Raw genomic sequence first — 18,836 nt, 5'->3', positions numbered from 1 at the left:
ATAGGTTGGGTTTTTTTTATGTTGTGTAATTTAAGGGATTTTCTTTTTGACTATTTTATTTGGTTCGTTGATTAATGAATAATTAGGGGAAATTTGCGAGTCAGTGGGTGTTCCTCTGATGGAGTGATTGTTGTGGATCGTTGTCCTCGAGGGTGAGTGATTCTACCAATTTAGTATAGTTACGGTTGTTCAGATTTTTAGCATGTTAGGAATATTGAGGATTTTGGTTTGTAATTGGAATGTTCATTTGGTTTAACTCGTTGAAGTTTTGATGATTATAGGTACTGGGATCATCATCATTTGAATTACTTCGAAATTTAACCAGGTGTGTAACGGGAAACCTGAAAAATAGCGAAGGGTGAAAGTAGAAATTAGGGCCTGTCGATGCATTACGGTAGTGTGATAGGCCATGCGGGCCACACGGGCACGTGTGGGCCTAAATTTAAAAATTTTTCCCTAGGGTCATGCATGTCATCCTGATTGACTGTGGGCCTTCCCTGAGGTCGACATGTGTTGTATATGCCTTAAAGCATGAGATATGTTATTCTATTAGTATGAATTCGACGTAAATAATGCCTAAATGCATGTAATGTGATACTATATGTTTGATTTGTTATGTATAAGCATGTTCGATATTTGTTATACTAGCATGCATGATATACATATTCTGGTATCTGTTATTCTATTATATCTAGTTTTCTGTTTGTATCTGACCCTACGGCGAGTTATGTATTATGTGAAGGAAGTGTTTTGTGTGGGGCATTAACTCGCCATTATACTGGCAGCACTACTGCAATTATTTTGGAAAGTGTCGTGAGGACACTATGTGGTATGTAGGGCTAGGTGGATGTTTTATACCCCACGTGGTGTGTTGGGATGGTCGAAGTTAGTGTGTAGAGGATAAGGGTAGGATTTATATATATGCATCTGTACTATTTTAATATGATTCTGTAGTAAACATATGTTTGTATCTATTCCGCCATGTGATCAAATCTGAATTTCTGTATACGTACGGGTTACACACTGAATTTTAAAAGAAAACTCACTCTTTGTATGTTTGATAATTTTAGGTAACCCTTAAACTTAGGCAGGACAGTACGACGAGAGCTCGGTTATGCCTATGTTGCTGTAAAACTTTATTTACTTAAAGTTGACTTATTTATACTTTTTTTTTTGAGAGTTTTGTATAATTTGGACTCTTTGACCTTTTGGGACCGCTTTTGGTTTCGAATTTTTATTTTGGTTTCTAGCATGACAATTGATAAAACGGTTTTTATGAAAATGATTGTTTTTCTAAAATTAATTGTTTTGAAGAAAACAAACCCGATTTACAAAAAAAATAATGTTTTAAGAAACTCCGCAGCAAAATATTCAATTTATTTGAAAGACATAGATGAACAACATTTTTAATTAAACAAGTACGACAACATACTTTCCAAACAAAGCAGGCTTACTAAGTAACAACGGTTTACGATGGTTTCAAAAAGAATAAAGTTAGATTTATAACTTACCTTCATAACAATTTCGAATTCGGCCATAACATCTAGGCTGGGTTTGGGGTGTTACATTTAGTGGTATCAAGCCGGGTTACAAAACTCGGGATGCGAAAATTTTAGGTTCAAAATTATATTTGTAAATAAAATTGTTTTTCGAGTAAAGTTTAGTTTCAATTTGAAATGTAAGTTTGCGGAATACCGAGTCTCCAGCGCGGATCCTGTAAGTACTTCTGACATAGAAATACTTTAGCTAGAAAACTATGAAATGATTAAAAATGCACTAAGTTAGTTAAAGACTGAAAATTTTTGAAATTTCTGAAATTACTTATGATAATTATTTGAAGCATAAATAGTTGCTAATAAACGTTGAAATTGATACATAAAAATTTGTAATGTAGATAAAACTGTGAATACGATAAGTGCTCATGGAACACATGGTTGTGGTACCCATAGGCACGGCACAAGTCGTAGAAGGACTCGAGTTAAGTCGTCCTCGGTGGGCAATATGCTTAAGCTAGATACAAGACACCAACTACACTTACTGCTGAGACTGGGTCTCATAGTCGTTCGGCAAGGGACGACGTATTGTTTCAAGCCATACTTAGAGTATTGGAGAGGGTCGTTGGACCCTATTCTAGTTCTGGGAATCGTGGGTCAGTAAATAAACGACTTCGATCTAATGGTGCTGAGCTATTTCGGGATGTTACTGGAGTTACCCCGACTGTGGCCGAAAACTGGTTGAAGGCTACTGAGAGGATAATGAACAATATCGATTTCACCCTTAAGCAAAAGTTGAAAGGTGCAGTATCTTTGCTTCGCGATGAGATGTTTCAGTGGTAGTTAACGATTGAGGAGGGTATTCATCCAGATCGGATTTCTTGGGAAGATTTTAAGACTGCCTTTTAGAGCAAATATATGGGGGCAAGTTATGTGAATGCTCGTAGACGTAAGTGTATGAACCTCACTTAAAGGGATAGGACTGTGGTCGAGTATAAGGCTGAATTTCTAAGATTGAGTCGTTACGATCATAGGATGGTGGCGATTGAGTATAAGAAATGTTTTCGTTTTAAGGATAGTTTAAAGAATCATCTGAGAGTTTTGATAGCTCCACAGAGGGAGCGGGAATTCGCCGCCTTAGTGGATAAGGCGAAGACTGTTGAGGAGGTTAAGCGCATAGAGTACAAAAATAGGGATCGTGGGAGATGAAAAAATAAGAGGGATTCAGAGCCCTCTACCAGAGGCTTAATAAACGGACCAAGTCCAATGGGCCTTCGAGAGTTAGGTGCCTAGTTGCTCCTACTAAGGCTCAGCCGTGTAGGGATTGTGTAGATGTCGTTCGGGCTAGTGTTGGAGGAGGTTGGGAGCGTGTTTGCGATGTGGGTCGATAGAGCATCGTATTAGGGATTGCCCACAACATTCAAGCTCTAACTTAGGGTTTTGTTCAACCTCAACGAGCAGTTTAGCAGCCACCTAGGGGCCATAGTCCGACCAGGAGTGGTAATGGAATGGGTAGGGGGCAGAGAGCATCGCGTAAGGGTGCTAATCAGACTGAGGTGAAAAAGTCTGCATTGGCTTATGCTGCTAGACGTCGTGAGGATAGAGACGTAATTGATGTGATTACAGGTACGTTCTTTATTTTTTATGCATCTTATTTTACATTAATAGACATAGGGTCAACACATTCCTATGTAGCTAATTTTGTTTCTGTAAAATTGGGGATTTCAGTTGAGAGCACTTCTAGTGAGATTGTTGTACTTAGTCCGTTGGGACAATCAATTCGGGTTAGTAAACTATATAGGAATGTACCATTGGAGGTATAAGGTGTGACAGCCCTAAATTGACCCTAGTCGGAAAGTGGTTTCGGGACCACTAAACCGAGTCATAAAAAAATAATTAACCGTCCTAGTTGATGCTCATTATATGTACTTATGCATGTGTGAAAATTTCATGTTTGAATTTTGTTAATTGTAAGTGAATTTTAGTAAATAGGACTTATGTGAGAAAATTTAGAAATGTGCTAGGCAAATGTAAAGTGGCCTATTAATGCATGTTATAGAAATGGTGGGTTTGCATGTCAAATTGCCCAATCTTTGAGCTAGTGGCCGGCCATGCTATGAGTGGAAACATGTCACAAACATGTTATGTTAGTGATGTATGTTAGGAACAATAAAATAAGGAGTATGGGTAATAAAGAAAAAGAAAAAAAAAAGTGTGTGGTTGTTTCCCCCCCCCCCCCATTTTGCCGAAACTAGAAAAAAAAAAAGGAAGGCTTCATCCTTTGGTTCATCCTTGGCCGAAAATTTTAAGGAGGAAGGAAGAAGAAGGGTTGAAGAGGTTCGGCCATGCATGTAACTAGGCTAAGGTATGTTTGATGAGGTTCCATGAGATGCATGCATGTTTTAGTTGGTAGCTTGAGTTCTACCTAGCCCATGGTCTAAATCTTGCTAGGTGATGGAAATGACACTCGGCCATGGATGCATCATTCTTGCTTGGTGTTGATGTCATTTACATGCTACAAATGAAGCTTTGTAATGATGCATGTGATGGTGGATTGATGACTCTTGAATCTTCTTTTTAGCATTTTTTTTGAGTGAGACATTAAGTTCTTTGTTTAACCATGACCAAAATCGAAATTGTATGGTGTTGTGATGCATTCGGCCATGGTAGAAAGTAGAGGAAAAATATGGTTGTTGTTAGATGAAGTAGAGTCTAACAAATGAGCACATATGTGCATTAGTTGATAATATGGAGAAGAATCGGCTAGCAAGTTGTGTGCCAAGGCCGAATATAAATTTGTATATTAATAAGTAATGCATGTGTTGAATTGATGGAAAGGGAGAGGATGCTTTAATAGTGTATATATGTGTACTAGCCAAGTTTTGAACTTGAAACAAAATGGTGTTTAGTCAATACAAGTGACCATACTTGTAGAATGTATTAAGTGTTGCAATCGGCCTTAGCATAGATGTGTATGTTCGGCCACATGAATGAGTACATAAGTTGATGTGTATGTTCGGCCATAGGTAAGCATATTGATGGCTTTATCTTGACTTAGAAAATTCGCTAAGGGAATATTAGCTAATATGTTGAATTCGATTCGTGATTTCGTACATATGTGACTCTAATGTCTAATGTATATATGGGCTAAGTACCTTGAGCTTCTCTTTTGATGTTCAAATGAATTGTGTTAAATTGCTTAATGTGATTAAAAATGCGCATGACCATTGTGTATTTGAGCTAAAGGGTGGCCATATGACCTATTAAACTCCTTGTTATATTCGGTCATAAGCTAGCATAATGAGACTTTAATAAGTTAAATTTGTTTGAATTAGCTCAAGAGCTTAGAGGACCACAGTTGGATAAAGGAAAGGAAAAAGTTATCGAATAGCCGCCGAAATCGTTCGACCACATCTGAGGTAAGTTTTTGAGTAATAGAACTTAGATTATGATTTGATTAGATCATGTTTTAAGCAAATCAAAATCATGCTCTTTGTATGTGGCTATTGAGCCGAAATTGCAAGTGTGATAAGTGTCTTGTGTTTGAGCTTTGGTAATGAAAATGAAATACGGATGTGTCATGATTTATTGATAAATGTGCATGGTTATTCGAATGATGTCCGGTCTAAGTCCCGAAGGCTTTGTGCTAAGTGACTATATCCGGACTAAGATCCGAAGGCATTTGTGCGAGTTACTAATTCCAAGCTAAGCCCGAAGGCATTGGTGCGAGTTACTAAATCCGGGTTAAGTCCCGAAGGCATTTGTGCGAGTTACTATAACCGGGCTATGTCCCGAAGGCATTTGAGCGAGTAGCTATATCCGGTTAAAGTCTGAAGGTATGTGATTCGGGAATGAGCGACCTTGCTGTAAAAATTTCAGTTAATACGCTTGTAAAATCCCAACAATGAGGTATGTTTCGTATGTGCATTGGAATAGTTGATTCCCTTCGAATAATATTCGCTTAGTCGAGTAATGAGCTTCCGGTACTTGGCTAAGATGATCCCTTATGTATGAATATAGGGGTTGGAATGTGAAGTAGGAATGATTTCAGAATATGTATATATGGAATTATCCGTTTAGTTATATGAATGCTATACTTCAGTTGTGCTTAAATTCTTTGCTCAAAACTTACTAAGCATTTAATGCTTACTCCGTTTATTTAATTCTCTGTTTTATAGATTTTGGTTCTTCAGCTATCGGACTCGGGATTTTTGAAGTCGAAGTTGCCCACACTATCAAAGCTCCTTTTGGTATACTTTTGGTTGAACTTTGAAATGGCATGTATAGGACTACCCTTTTGTTGTTGGTCATGTACCCTTCGGTTTTGTGTAAATTTGGATAGCCATGCGAAAATGGCTTAAATATACTTTGATCATAGCATTATAATCGTTTTGTATGTTGTCCGTCGAGAGGTATGAAAATGTTGGTAACGGTTAGCCATGGGAATGGTTATTCATGATCACTTTTGGAATATGTATGACAAACTCTAGTTGATCCATGGAGGATCATGAAATAGGTAAAGTTTACCTTAAAAATAGATGCTGGCAGCAGCAGTGATGTGGATGTGAAAAATCACTAAAAATAGTAGGAATGGAATTAAATAGTGAATAAATTATGTAATCGAACCTTGATGAATCTATTTTCATAGGAAAGTAACGAAATGTTCATATGAACTGTATATTATGAGATGTTAAAGTTTTCGTGAGACAGGGCCAGAACGGTTTCTGGATCCCCTGGTCTGACTTTGGAAATTCATTATAAATTAACCAGAGACACTTAGAAGTCATTACATATATGTATAGATTCGTTTTTTAGTCTAGTTTCTATAGAAACAAACGGCATCAGTATTGAAGCCCTGTACAGGGAGATATCCAAGTCGTAATGCATGAAGGTCAGTGTAGTCGCACCCTGTAACAGGGGAGACTTTAACTAATAAACTGTACTAATTGGCCCAACCAAAAATTCTAGAAAACAATCTGTAGATGGACATATGAGTCTAGTTTCAGGGGAAAATTACGAAACTGATTTTCGAGTTTTGAAACTCAAGATATGATTTTTATGGTGACAGTGACGCAGTTAGCCAACTGCCTGGAAATTTTTAAAATGGACTGTGAAAGTAAATGAATTAAGTCGGTTAGCACCTCGTGTTCGACTCCGGCAACGGTCTCGGGTACGGGGTGTTACATAAGGGGTTGTGTTTTTGGCTAATTTAATAGAATTACTATTTGGAGAATTTGATCTAATTCTGGGAATAGAAGGGCTTGTGGAGCATCGAGTCAATTTGGATTGTGCTACTAAGAGGGTAGTTTTAAGATCTAAGAATAATATGGAAGTGGTTATGATCAGTGAGTGTCGAGATTACTTATCCAATGTGATTTCTGCTCTTGTAGCTGAAAAACTGATTCAGAAAGGATGTGAAGTGTATTTGGCTTTTGTAAGTGATTCAACTTCTGTGGACTCTTCTATTGGGAACATCTGAATAGTTAAAGAATTCCCGAATATTTTTCTGAAGAATAACTAGGTTGGCCTCCAAATCGGGAAGTTAAGTTCGTTATCGAACTTCTGTCAGGTACAGCTCCGGTGTCCATCACTCCTTATCGTATGGCACGGAAGGAGCTTATGAAGTTAAAGGCTCAGCTTCAAGAACTCATTGATTGTGGATTCATTTGTCCTAGTGTGTCTCCGTGAGGGGCACCAGTGTTATTTGTAAAGAAAAGGGATGGTACCATGAGGATGTGAATCGATTATCGCCAGTTAAATAAGTTAACGGTGAATAATAAGTACCCAATTCTGAGGATCGACGACCTGTTTGATCTGTTTCATAGGGCTTCTATGTTTTCTAAAATAAATCTACATTCTAGGTATCATTAGCTTAAGGTTAAGGAAGTTGATGTTCACAAGATTGCTTTTAGGACTCACTATGGGCACTATGAGTTCTTAGTCATGCCCTTTGGTTTGACAAATGCTCTGGCTATATTCATTGATCTAATGAATCGAGTTTTCCAGCCATATTTGGATTAGTTCATCGTGGTCTTCATCGACAACATTCTGGTATACTCTAAGACTGAAAATGATTATGATGGGATCTTAGAGTAGTCCTTTAGATACTTCAAAAGAAATAGCTCTACGCTAAGTTGAGCAAGTGTAAACTCTAGCTAAGGGAAGTAACTTTTCTAGGGTTTGTGGTTTCTACAGAGGGAATTTGAGTCGATCCAAGAAAGATTGAGGTTGTGCTTGATTAGAAACAACCTAGGAATGTTTTTGAGATTCGTAATTTTTTGGGTCTTACGGGCTATTATCGGAGATTTGTCAAAGGGTTTTCGTTAATTGCAACTCCTCTGAGTAAGCTATTGCATAAGAACGCTTATTTTGTCTAGCCTGATGAGCAGCAATCGAGCTTTGAGAAGCTCAAATCTGTTTTGACTCAGGCTCCTATTATGATACAAACTAAATTTGGTAAAGATTTCATGGTATACAGTGATGCGTCTCATGTTAAATGAATATAATGAAAGCTCACAAGTTTTTACAAAAAAAGGTATGAAAGAATTAAGCTCTAGGTTGTTTTTATTTATCTTTAAGCTTTGCACATTGCTCTTCTTATTGCTAGACCTTTGGAAGATGGTATTTATACCCTCTAATTGATTTCCAACCATTGTGGTTGTTGTGGAAGTAAATATAGTCGTTGGGGATGAAATACCATGTCATTAACTGCACCTGCAGCAACGAGTATCGATACCTACTAAAAGGGTATCGATATTTTTTTTTTGTAATTAATGTAGATTTCAATGACCGTTGGAGAAAAAATGTCGATACGTTAAGAAAAGTACCGATACTGGATCGATACCTACCAGGGTTTGGAAATAGCAGAATGTCAATTTGATACCAATTATCAAATGGGTATCGATATATTGTAAAATATCAATATTTAGACAAAAAGTATTGATACTTTTTATCCTGGAGCAATTCTAACTAGTTTAAAAGTAGTTCAACCATATTTGAAAATGTTTGACTCAATTGAAACCATTTTAACTTGATTTTATGAAATTGCTTAACTTTACTTTTATTCAAAAACACTTTAATTTGTTATATCAAAGCATATTATCCAATAAGGCTTAGTTTAACAAATTTGATCGTACTCAAGCATGTATTTTTCCTTAATGTAAGGGTTCGAGAGGTTTATGGATAAACGTATGCATTATATATATAACTCCGAGTTGAATGTTAATGTTTATAATCATTTCTTTTATTTTTAAATTATGATATAATTCTATAAAATAAAAATTTATCTAAATCAATTTCAAATTTATTTAAGTTCATTTGAATTACTTAAAACTTGAAATATTAAATAAAAGAGTTTTCAAAGTAGTTTGAAAGGAATACATTCAAATGACAAATAATCTGTACTTTAACTCTAAAAGTTCCTATATGTAATAACATCTTAAATTTTTAGAGGTTTAACTCATAATTGGTATATAAAATTTTTCATTTTTTCAATTTGGTACCTGAATATTTTTTCTAATCACAAATAGTACCTAAACTACTTGTTTTTCCGAAATTGGTGCCTCCATTAATCAAACCATTAAATCTATTTTGAAAAAAAAACATAACTTACAAATTAGTACCTAAACAATACTATTTTTCCTAAGTTGTTATCTAAATTTTTTTGGGTAAATTACACCAACGGTCACCCAACTTTGATGCAAATGACAAAACAATCAGTCTGATTTCAATTCAGTCACTCAACTTTCAAAAAATAACAATACTAATCATTTTCTGTTACAATTGTAACAGAAAAGTGACCTGGCATTTAATTGGCCACCATGTTATTTTGAACCCAAAATATATATAAGGGTAAATTCACCAATAGTCACTCAACTTTGATCTCAATGAAAAAAACAGTCACTCAACTTTCAATTCAATCACTCAACTTTCAAAGAGTAACAAATTAGTCCTACTAACTTTCAAAAAACCAAACACCCAAAAAAAAAGAACAAATAAAACCCTTTAATGAATTCTTCTTTTTCAGGAAGAAAGCTGAGAACCATGTCTTTCTCATTGTTATTACCCCAAAATGCCCTTTTCGATATCCTTTCTAAATTACCTCTTAGGTCTATGACCCGATTCAAATCCCTTTCCAAGGACTAGGATTACCTCACTTTGACCCCAACTTTCATTGCCAACCATCTCCGCCACTCTTCTTTTAATCCATCTTTTATCCTCTTTTGCTACAATATCCAATCTGATTTCAACTTTGGAATCTTGCTAATCACTGACCCGACCCAGAATTTCACTTCTGGCCATTTGGTTGTCCCTTTGGAGAAACCACTTCCTTTGTTCTCAAAAATCATGGGTTCAATCAATTGTTTGGTTTGTCTGGATGTTCACCTTGTTTTGCTTCTGATTTTGTTTTATACAACTTGATAATGTTGGTAATGGAGTTAGTTTTGTTTAGCTTAATCGATGACCCATTTGTTTATATCATCATATCCCATGAAGATCTTGACAAATCCGAGTTGTTTTGGTTCTTGAATCACTTGAATGTTGCTTTGGATGATTTTCTCCTCACCAATTTGGTTATAGGTACTAATAGTTTGACCCAAAATTGTCTTCAATCCCATTTCGATCTAGTTTTTTCAGAGTTAATGGCTTTGGGCAGTAGAAAAAAACAGTCAAATCCCAATTGTGGTGCCTCCTCTTTGGGGGGTTGAAAAAGATTAAAAAAAAAAGGATAAGGTGGTGGCTCTTTTATGGTGATGCCAAAGATAGTTGTGGTGGAGGCCGCGGCGACAAGATTTTTGGGATGGAGAAGAAGTATAAACATATTGGGTCATTTACATAAAAAGTAAAAATATTGGCCATTTATTAAAAAACAAAAAAGGAAGGACAAAAAAAAGTCACTCAACTTTTCCTTGTCTAATATGGCAAGTTAACTGGCCACATTCGCTAGTCTACTGGCCATGTCACTTGTCTCATTAGGCCTGTAATAGAAAATGTTAATGAGTGACTAATTTGCAACTTTTTGATAACGATGTTAATGGGTGACTAATTTGTCACTTTTCGATAACGTTAGTGACTAAATTAAAACTTTTCCTCGTCCAACATTGCAAGTTAACTGATCACGTCAGCTAGTTAACTGGCCACGTCACTTGTCCGATTAGGCCCGTAACGAAAAATGTTAATGGGTGACTAATTTGTCACTTTTCGGTAACATTAGAGACTGATTTGTTATTTTTTGAAAGTTGAGTGACTGAATTGAAATTAGACTAACTGTTGGTGTAATTTACCCACTCTTTTTTGGTCAAAAGTAGGGCCTAATTATTCTTTCTTTACCCATTTTACACTAAAATGATATCCATTAAAAAAATTTCAACCAACAATAGACTATCATGTCATATAAACTTTTAAAAATAAATTTTAATTATTTTATTTTATTTTATTTTATTTCTATCTTTATTTTTTCTATTTTTGCTTTCATCTTCCAATGTCAACAGTGCTCGAAACTAGCTCTCTCGAGGTCAAGATTTTGGTGATTAATTATGTTTTCAAAATTCACCATCTACTTGCTTGACCTGACAAGATTGAGAAGTTTTTTTCATCGATCAAAACCAATATTTTCAAAACCAAATTGGATCAACTGATTGTACTAGAAATCATTGAATCGATTGACTCACAAACCAATACAAATCAATTGAATGGGAGCTAAAAGAACTAGTTGAACCAATTGAGTCAATTCTCTCTTTTTTTTAAATTTTTTTTTATTTTCATAACTTTTAATAATTTTTAAATATATAAATAATACTTTTATTTTTTTCTATATGGTAATTTTTATTGGTTATTTTTTAAATAGACTTACTGGTTTGACTAACTACAAAGGTATCAACTTCAAAAAATAAAAATAAAAGTTGGGGTGCTACTTATGACCCAAAAAATGTTTAGGTACCAAAAAGAAAAAATGACAGTTTAGGTACCAATTTATGAGTTAATCCTTTTTTATAAAAGAAACTTAACGGTTTGGTTAACGGAGTTATTAACTTGAGAAAAAAACAGTAGTTTAGGTACCACCTATGTCCAAAAAACAAATTAAGTGTCAATATGGGAAAATGAGTATAATTTAGGTATCAATTTGTGAGTTAGACCTTGTCTAAATTTGTAATGAATCAAATTAAAAGAAAAATCAGTCAAACAACTTATATTTAAACTAATCCAAACTCGAAAGTATTTAAATTTAAAATAATTAATTCAAAATGAACTCAAATCTCAAATGGGAAAGGCTTATTAATGAAAATTATGGCAATCGTAGTTCGGTTCGGAGCCAAAAAGTGAATGAAAAACAAACATAAACAACTTCTAAGGCTAAAGCTCAAAGCATTTTGTACAAGTTTGATTTAATTCAAAAGTCTTTGACAAGCATTGAAAGAACCAATTCCATATATTTTCACTGGTTTCATTCCCTTGTACACAACCATCCATCTCATAAAATAAAATAAAAATTCAAAACCAAGGAAACAAAAGATATTCCTTTGTACACCAATCTATGGTATTTGAATTCTAGTGTGATTGCCAGTTACGAACATATGTCTAACACAACTATTTTTGATTGTTTCAAAAAAAATGAAGAGTTAAAACAACCTATTCAAGCAATTCTCAATTTAACTTGTAATTCGAGTGTAGCATAGAACTCCTACCAAAGGGAATTCCTCATGGAATAGATCCAATAACATGCTTTTGATTCAAGGCTTAGAATGCCTTCATATGTCAACCTCTGAAATCAAACATTATGCCTTAGCACAATCAAATAGTAGAAGGATACAATCCACGTTGATTCGAACTCTTCACTTTCTCTAAAACACTGTGTTTGACTCCTATTTTTGACACATATTAGGATACGGATATCGGGATGTTCTTCTCCATATATATATATATATAAACTTAAAAAAAAAAACTAATAACTGAGCATTCCATGTCCATATCCTACCCTCATTAAGTGCAAGTACCACAAGATACAAAGATTTCAACACATAGCAACAGAGAGGCTAATATCCTCATAGCGTATAGAAAACTGCTATGATGAGGCAGATGGCACTACAAGTGCTAACGTTCATTTTCAACCAAATTTGGGGTTTCATGTATGTCATTGATCGCCTCCCAACGTACCAATGTCAGAAGTGAGAATATAACTACAAAATATAGTAATTAGATGGTCTCTGCAAGTATACGAGTCAGGTTGTAATATAGATTTGTACAATAAAGTAGCAGAAGTACTCCAAGGATCTTACCCAAATGAAGCTTAATTAAACTAAAACCAATTCCAATGCTAACAGGTCTAATTAGTACTTTAATTAAATTATATTAGGACTATTCACAAGTTGATAAAAGGGTTTTTTAAAGGAATACAATAGCGATAGAAATGGATTGTAGAATTTATTAGATTTAATGACAGAAGACTAACTCATTTCAATATTCACAGTTAACTCTTACTTCAGATTCTATTCAATCAGCTAGTTATTAACTTAACAGAGCCTCTCGACCTTCCACTAACCTAATGAGTTAGTAAGCACTACTTATCTCTCGATGTCATAGGTCAAATCGGGTTAGGGTAAGGTGTTCACAGCAGGCAATATCGATTTCGGGTTCATTCCTACCTTCATGACTTCCTAAGGTCATCAATTCTAAGGTTTTAGGTTCTTCCCTTCCCAACTAACTGATCCGCTAAGAAATCCTACATAGGTGTTAACTAATCCCACATCCACTCGTTAATCTTATTAACAGAATTAGTTCTTCATGGATCTAATGCATACAATAGAATTGAATTGAAAGATAAACATTTGTAAAACTCAAGAATAAAGATGAGAAAGATCCTGATATATATAATATTAATGTGCGAACAACACTCCCTAATGAATCCAACAAAGCTACAATCCAGATCTCTCGAAGAACAGAATAAAAACTAAAATAAAGATTACAAGTAAAAGAAATCTAAACTCAAATGAAAGTAAAATTAAACTAAGGAAAAACTATCCTCTAAACTATTTTGAGCAATCATATTTATAGGTCTAGGGTTAGAAACTCATCCTTGACCTAAAATGGTTGACTAATCTTCGTTAAAGTTCATTGTGCGGACGAAAACATCCCTAGTCCAGTAAGTGACCACATCACGTAGGTGTCACAACACCTTTTGGCCTGTGTCGCGACACTGAGGGCAGTTTGTTTATTTGGGCATGTCTTTAAAGATGTGTCGTGACATCCTCTGGTCTGTGTCACGACACTGATGGCAGACTGCTCCTTGGGTATTTTGCTTGCTGTGTTGCGACATCCAAGCTCTGTGTTGCAACATCACAAGTAGTCCACTTTCTTTTTGTCTTTGAATGATTTCCTGCACACTCACCAAACATATTAGTTCATATAAATTGCCTATATTGCTCGTTTTATTACCTAAGTGCTAAAAGTGAAAACTAAATAGAAACATAATGAAATTGCTTCCCTACGAGCTCATTAAGTACAGAAAGTAGTTTAATCTGCTACAACAAATTGCGACAGATCAGTCATCTACTTGCATGTATGATTTAAGTGAGATGCACAACACCAGAAAAGCTTAGTCTCATTTTATGTACAGAAAACAGCAAAGGTTACAGTTTTCGTTTCAGATTGCTTTCATTTGAGAGCTTTTTGGTTGGAGTAATTAAATTTTGCATCTTTGCAATTCTTCCTTTTTGTTGATTAACTTTATTACGGCGAATTGACAAGGAAGAGTTAACTAACTCACAGATAGTATTCTGGCCAATGAAAGGTAGGGTTGAGCAGCCATTTTTGCAACGCAAATTGCAGCTACACCATTTGTCTTTTCCTTCTCTTCTGTGTAAAACTTCCTGTAAACTTGAACACCTGAAAGACCAATATTTCATCAATTTCATTGATGTTTCTGAATCATTCGAAGGTTCAAAATTTTCTCATTGATCCATTAAGAACAAATAAATGTAAAGGAAAAAAAAGGCTACAGCATGGAATCACAAACATAAGGCATATAACATGGTTAAGATTACAATGTTATAGAATAGGTGTTAGGTTTGTCTGCCATTTCTACAAAAACTTGTATGTTACTCGGACTCGGGTATGCATCGGACACAAGTGTCAAACATGGATACATCAAGAAAAATGAAGAGTTGTAGCAACTTAGCAATATACCCTATTTTAAATAGCTCAACTCTTGTCCAATATACAGACTTTATGTTACATGGACTAGGATGTGAGCATCAAATACAGATATGTAACTCACATAGTATGTTCGATGTTCTCTATGTATTATAAGGGCCTTGGAATGTCATATTATCGTAGTCATGTCTAGATATCTTATGAACACGGATATCGAACATTGATAATTCAAGAAAAATGAAGAACAAAACAATATAGAAAACCAAAGTTATTTAAAGTTAACATCATTTAATTTAAACCTTGATTACCTCCACGGGAGAGAAAATTACAGGATCATTACCTTCATCTATGGTTTTAACTCCAGGAAGGACCTTTGCAAGACTCTCGGCTTCCAACATCTCAAAGAATGAAGCATAATAATGAACATCCTGCCAAATGAGAAATATTCAAAAATAAATAAATAAAAATAGCAGATTAAGAGGAAAAAAAAAAACAAAACATAAAATAACTACAAAAACCTATACTAAGATGCGAATGTCAGAAACAAAGATGTGCCCAACACAAGTATGTACAATTTTTCTAAGTTTTCCATATATTTGGAGGTTCCCTGAAGTTCCATATCTCTATGCCCATATCTGAATATGTGTTCCACAAGAATGCAAGATACAGGTGCTTCAGAAAAGAACCAAAAATCAGGGCAACACAAACAAAAAGCCCTCTTACCTGAACCTCAAGTACCAAGCATTTGTTGAAGAGGATCAAAGCTCCAGTTGTAATTCTGATCAAAGTAATTAGCAGAAAAATACAGAGGAAAGCTTATAAAATGTAATAAACCATACAATTAACTTAATCATAAGTCTCAAAAGCAAGCGTGACCATTAACAAATGCTTAAGCCCCAGAACCCCATCTCACAAACTATAAAACTTTATGTTATGCAATATTAATATTAGCAAGTAGCAACATGTTATAAAAAAAATGTTTCCACCCCTTTTTATCATTTCATTTCTTTGCTTTAATTTTCTTCTATGTTTTAATTCAGTTTCATAGTTTTCCCATAGTTTATCAGAGCCTGTTAGATTTACAGTATCTATGTATGGAGTTATAGTTGTTACATTGGATGGATCTAAATGTATAGATAACCAAGAATCATAAATGGTATAAGCTGCAAAGTCAAGAGAAGAAAAGAGGAAAACACGGGAAAAGATCAAAGACACCAGATTCATACAAATGCCTAAATATTAACATACTTATCCTTTTTGGTATAAAGGAGGCCAATGCCAGGGAAAATTTGAACGCTTGCAAATATTGGGATTTGAAACCCAGACCTACTATCTAAAAGAAGGTTGTATGAACTGACTAAACTAAGCTCCAATTTTGAGGCATACCTATTATAGTCACCAACAGCACATCTTCCTTCTACTGCTTTGATGCCATCTACAAACAATACCAAATTGCAAGGAAAAATGTCTTCACTTTAATAGAATATACAAGGAAAATGTCTAAAAGGGAAGATGGTACTGCTAAAGGAGTAATAGAAAAGAGCCAAAAAGTGAAACCATGGTTTTCACCTTTGCTCTAAAAGGCAGGTCACAAGTTCAAATTCTGCTGCCCAAACTTATAATAGCCATTGGAAAACAAAAACTACTGATCGTGTAAAAGAATAAAAAATGTAATAGTTAGAGATATAAAAACCAAAGAAATTCAGAAGCAGCAGAAAAGAATAACACCTTTTAACTGAGTGAAGAAAGGCTCCTGAACATGAAGTTCAAAATTAATGTTCTTCAATATCTGAGAAATAAAATATAAGGATTAGCTAATCATATTAACTATGATTTTATGAAGATATAATTGAAACCTATGCTGCTTTGAGACAATATCCCTATCTGACACTCGAGTATGGATCTGATCATTCCAAATCTCTTGAAATAGGCGGAAAAACTTCAAAATTTTGAACTATTAATGTTTAACATGTACTCAAATTCAAATCTGAATAACTTAGATCGGCATAGGTAAAAGTAATCATTAGATCAGAGTACATACTTCAGCTAATTCAGATCCTTCTTTATGAACTAAATCAAACCACTCGCCTTTCTGCTTCGAGTCACTTCCTTGACATAATGATGCCACTTTATTACAGTCAGATGACTCTTGAAGTGAACCAAAAGTTATAATTTCATATAAGGCCCGTACCAACTGTTTGTATAAAGGATTCTGAGAGGCTTCTGAGGAGCTTGCTGCATGTTTAAACTAAAAAGAAATGAATCCAACATATAAAAAAAAGATAACAGAATTTGGGTTTTTGTTTCAAATGGGTACTTTTTAATTACTTAGGAAATTTTGAGTTTTTGTTTGTTATTCATTTCTTACAGGCATTTGGGGAGATGGGGCTGGTTGAAGGGTGATTGAGGAGAGATGAGCAGAATTGTTTTGAGAGCCCAATATCCAATCCAAGAGTTCCATTGAGGTGAGATTGGAGAGTGAACTTCAAAAGCTCTTCAATGGAGTTGCTTAACTCAACCGGCTTCGTTCCTGGAGAAGATGGTTGCTCCATTCCAGCTTCTTTGCACACTTACTTCGTTCCACTTTTCCAGCTGAGCGCCTGACCCTTCCACCAAGTTTCAAGCATAGAAAATTTTCAATTCCGATCACCTACAATGGAGAAAAAAATAAAAGGGAAATTATATTTTTTAATATCTGAATTTTGTTTCAATTTTCAAATTGGTACCTAAATGTTTTTTTATTGATAATCGAATTTGGTTTTTGTCGCATACTGAAACCATTTTCATAAACAAAATATAATATATTTAAATCACAATTAAATATTATTTAAAATTGGAAACTAGTTTTGTATATATTCAAAATTTGTTACATACCAAAATTTCGGGGGAAATACCATTTTTTTAAGATTTACAAAATTTCTAAAGTTATAAAAAGAAAATCATAAGGATATTTCAAATTTTATTAGGGTTTACCCGTATTTCTAAAAATTTCTATTGAGTCCCAAATCCAATTAAGCCCGCATTTGTGCATATTAAATGATTCTTTACTGTTTCATATTCAATCAACTCAATATTTTGACTTACCCAAAACCTCTAAAATAATGCTTGGAAACTAGAATTTGGATTTATATTTCAAATTTTAACTTTGAAATTTATGAATTAATTATTTTCAAATTTTTGGTTGGAAATTAAAATATTTGAAATTCAAAATTTTCAATTAATTTAAATTCATTGTTATGATAGTTCAAATTTAGATTTGGATTTTAACTGATTCTAAGTCTTAAAAACAAAATTTAAAAATTTTTAATTATTTAGGACAATTTTAAACATGATTGGATCAAACAAACCAGTCAAACAGAAAATATATTGAGGTATCGGTCTGAAGAAAGATATTATACCGATTGACTCAAGAATCGATATAGACTAATTGAACTGGACAAAATTTGGTTCATCGAGCGGTGGAATTGATTGAACCATAATTTTTTTATTTTTTTTAATATTTTTATGAATTTTTTGTGATTTATTTAATGGAATTGGTCAAACTGGTTGGATAAATAAACTGGTGACCTAATCGGTTCTACCACCAATTTAGTTTTGAAAACATTGATTTCGAATAAAAAATGTTTTTACAACTTTATGAACAAGTTAAGATAAAACTGATTGCTTTGTATAATTTTTCAAAAAGATTTTTCTTTTATATTATGCCTTGGTCAATAGAATGTAACTTTCCATTTTTATATTTTTATAAATATTTTGTATTAAAATACTTTTAAAAACTCTCAATTTTATGGTATATTATGCAAATCATTTATATTTTGTTTACACATCAATAAAATTATATAATTTGGCTTGTACTTAAATAAGTGGACTTAGGTATAAATTAAAAGCGAGGTATATAAATTAAATTCTGAAAATTATGCTATAAATAAAAATTTTAAATATTTTTATTTTGTTAAATTAAATGCATGAAGTTTCATCACTGATTTTAAATTCGGATTGAATTGGCTAATCAAACATATTGGATCCAGAATCGACCGAGATATCAATCTAGAATAAAGGGTCAAATTGGCTAACCCATGAACAATTTGAATCAATTAGACCAACCAAATCAATGGTCGAGCTGGCTGAACTGATTTTCTCTATTTTTAAATATTTTTATTTTTAATAATTTATTCAATTAAACTGAACGAACTA

At 34.0% G+C, this 18,836-nt stretch overlaps 1 protein-coding gene across 2 annotated transcripts; it reads right to left on the bottom strand.

Moving 5' to 3' along the window:
• Window positions 1-13,317: 13,317 nt before the first annotated feature.
• LOC108468017 (uncharacterized) lies at window positions 13,318-17,375 on the bottom strand. 2 transcript variants are annotated; one of them, XM_017768868.2, is made up of 8 exons: window positions 17,011-17,375; window positions 16,684-16,890; window positions 16,371-16,431; window positions 16,029-16,077; window positions 15,366-15,420; window positions 14,983-15,070; window positions 14,257-14,375; window positions 13,318-13,866 (listed from the first exon to the last, which is right to left on the bottom strand). In XM_017768868.2, exons 1-8 carry the CDS (start codon window positions 17,101-17,103, stop codon window positions 13,702-13,704), a joined length of 837 nt encoding a protein of 278 aa, XP_017624357.1. In that variant the 5' UTR covers window positions 17,104-17,375; the 3' UTR covers window positions 13,318-13,701. The 2 variants fall into 2 exon arrangements, with proteins under 2 accessions (XP_017624357.1, XP_017624356.1); XM_017768867.2 differs by having other exon boundaries at window positions 16,684-16,877; window positions 17,011-17,371.
• Window positions 17,376-18,836: the final 1,461 nt, after the last annotated feature.

Source organism: Gossypium arboreum, chromosome 8, assembly GCF_025698485.1.
Source record: "Gossypium arboreum isolate Shixiya-1 chromosome 8, ASM2569848v2, whole genome shotgun sequence".
NCBI classification, from domain to species: Eukaryota; Viridiplantae; Streptophyta; class Magnoliopsida; order Malvales; family Malvaceae; genus Gossypium; species Gossypium arboreum.
Note: the sequence above shows the minus strand (reverse complement) of the source record. Positions and strands in the feature narration are given on the sequence as shown.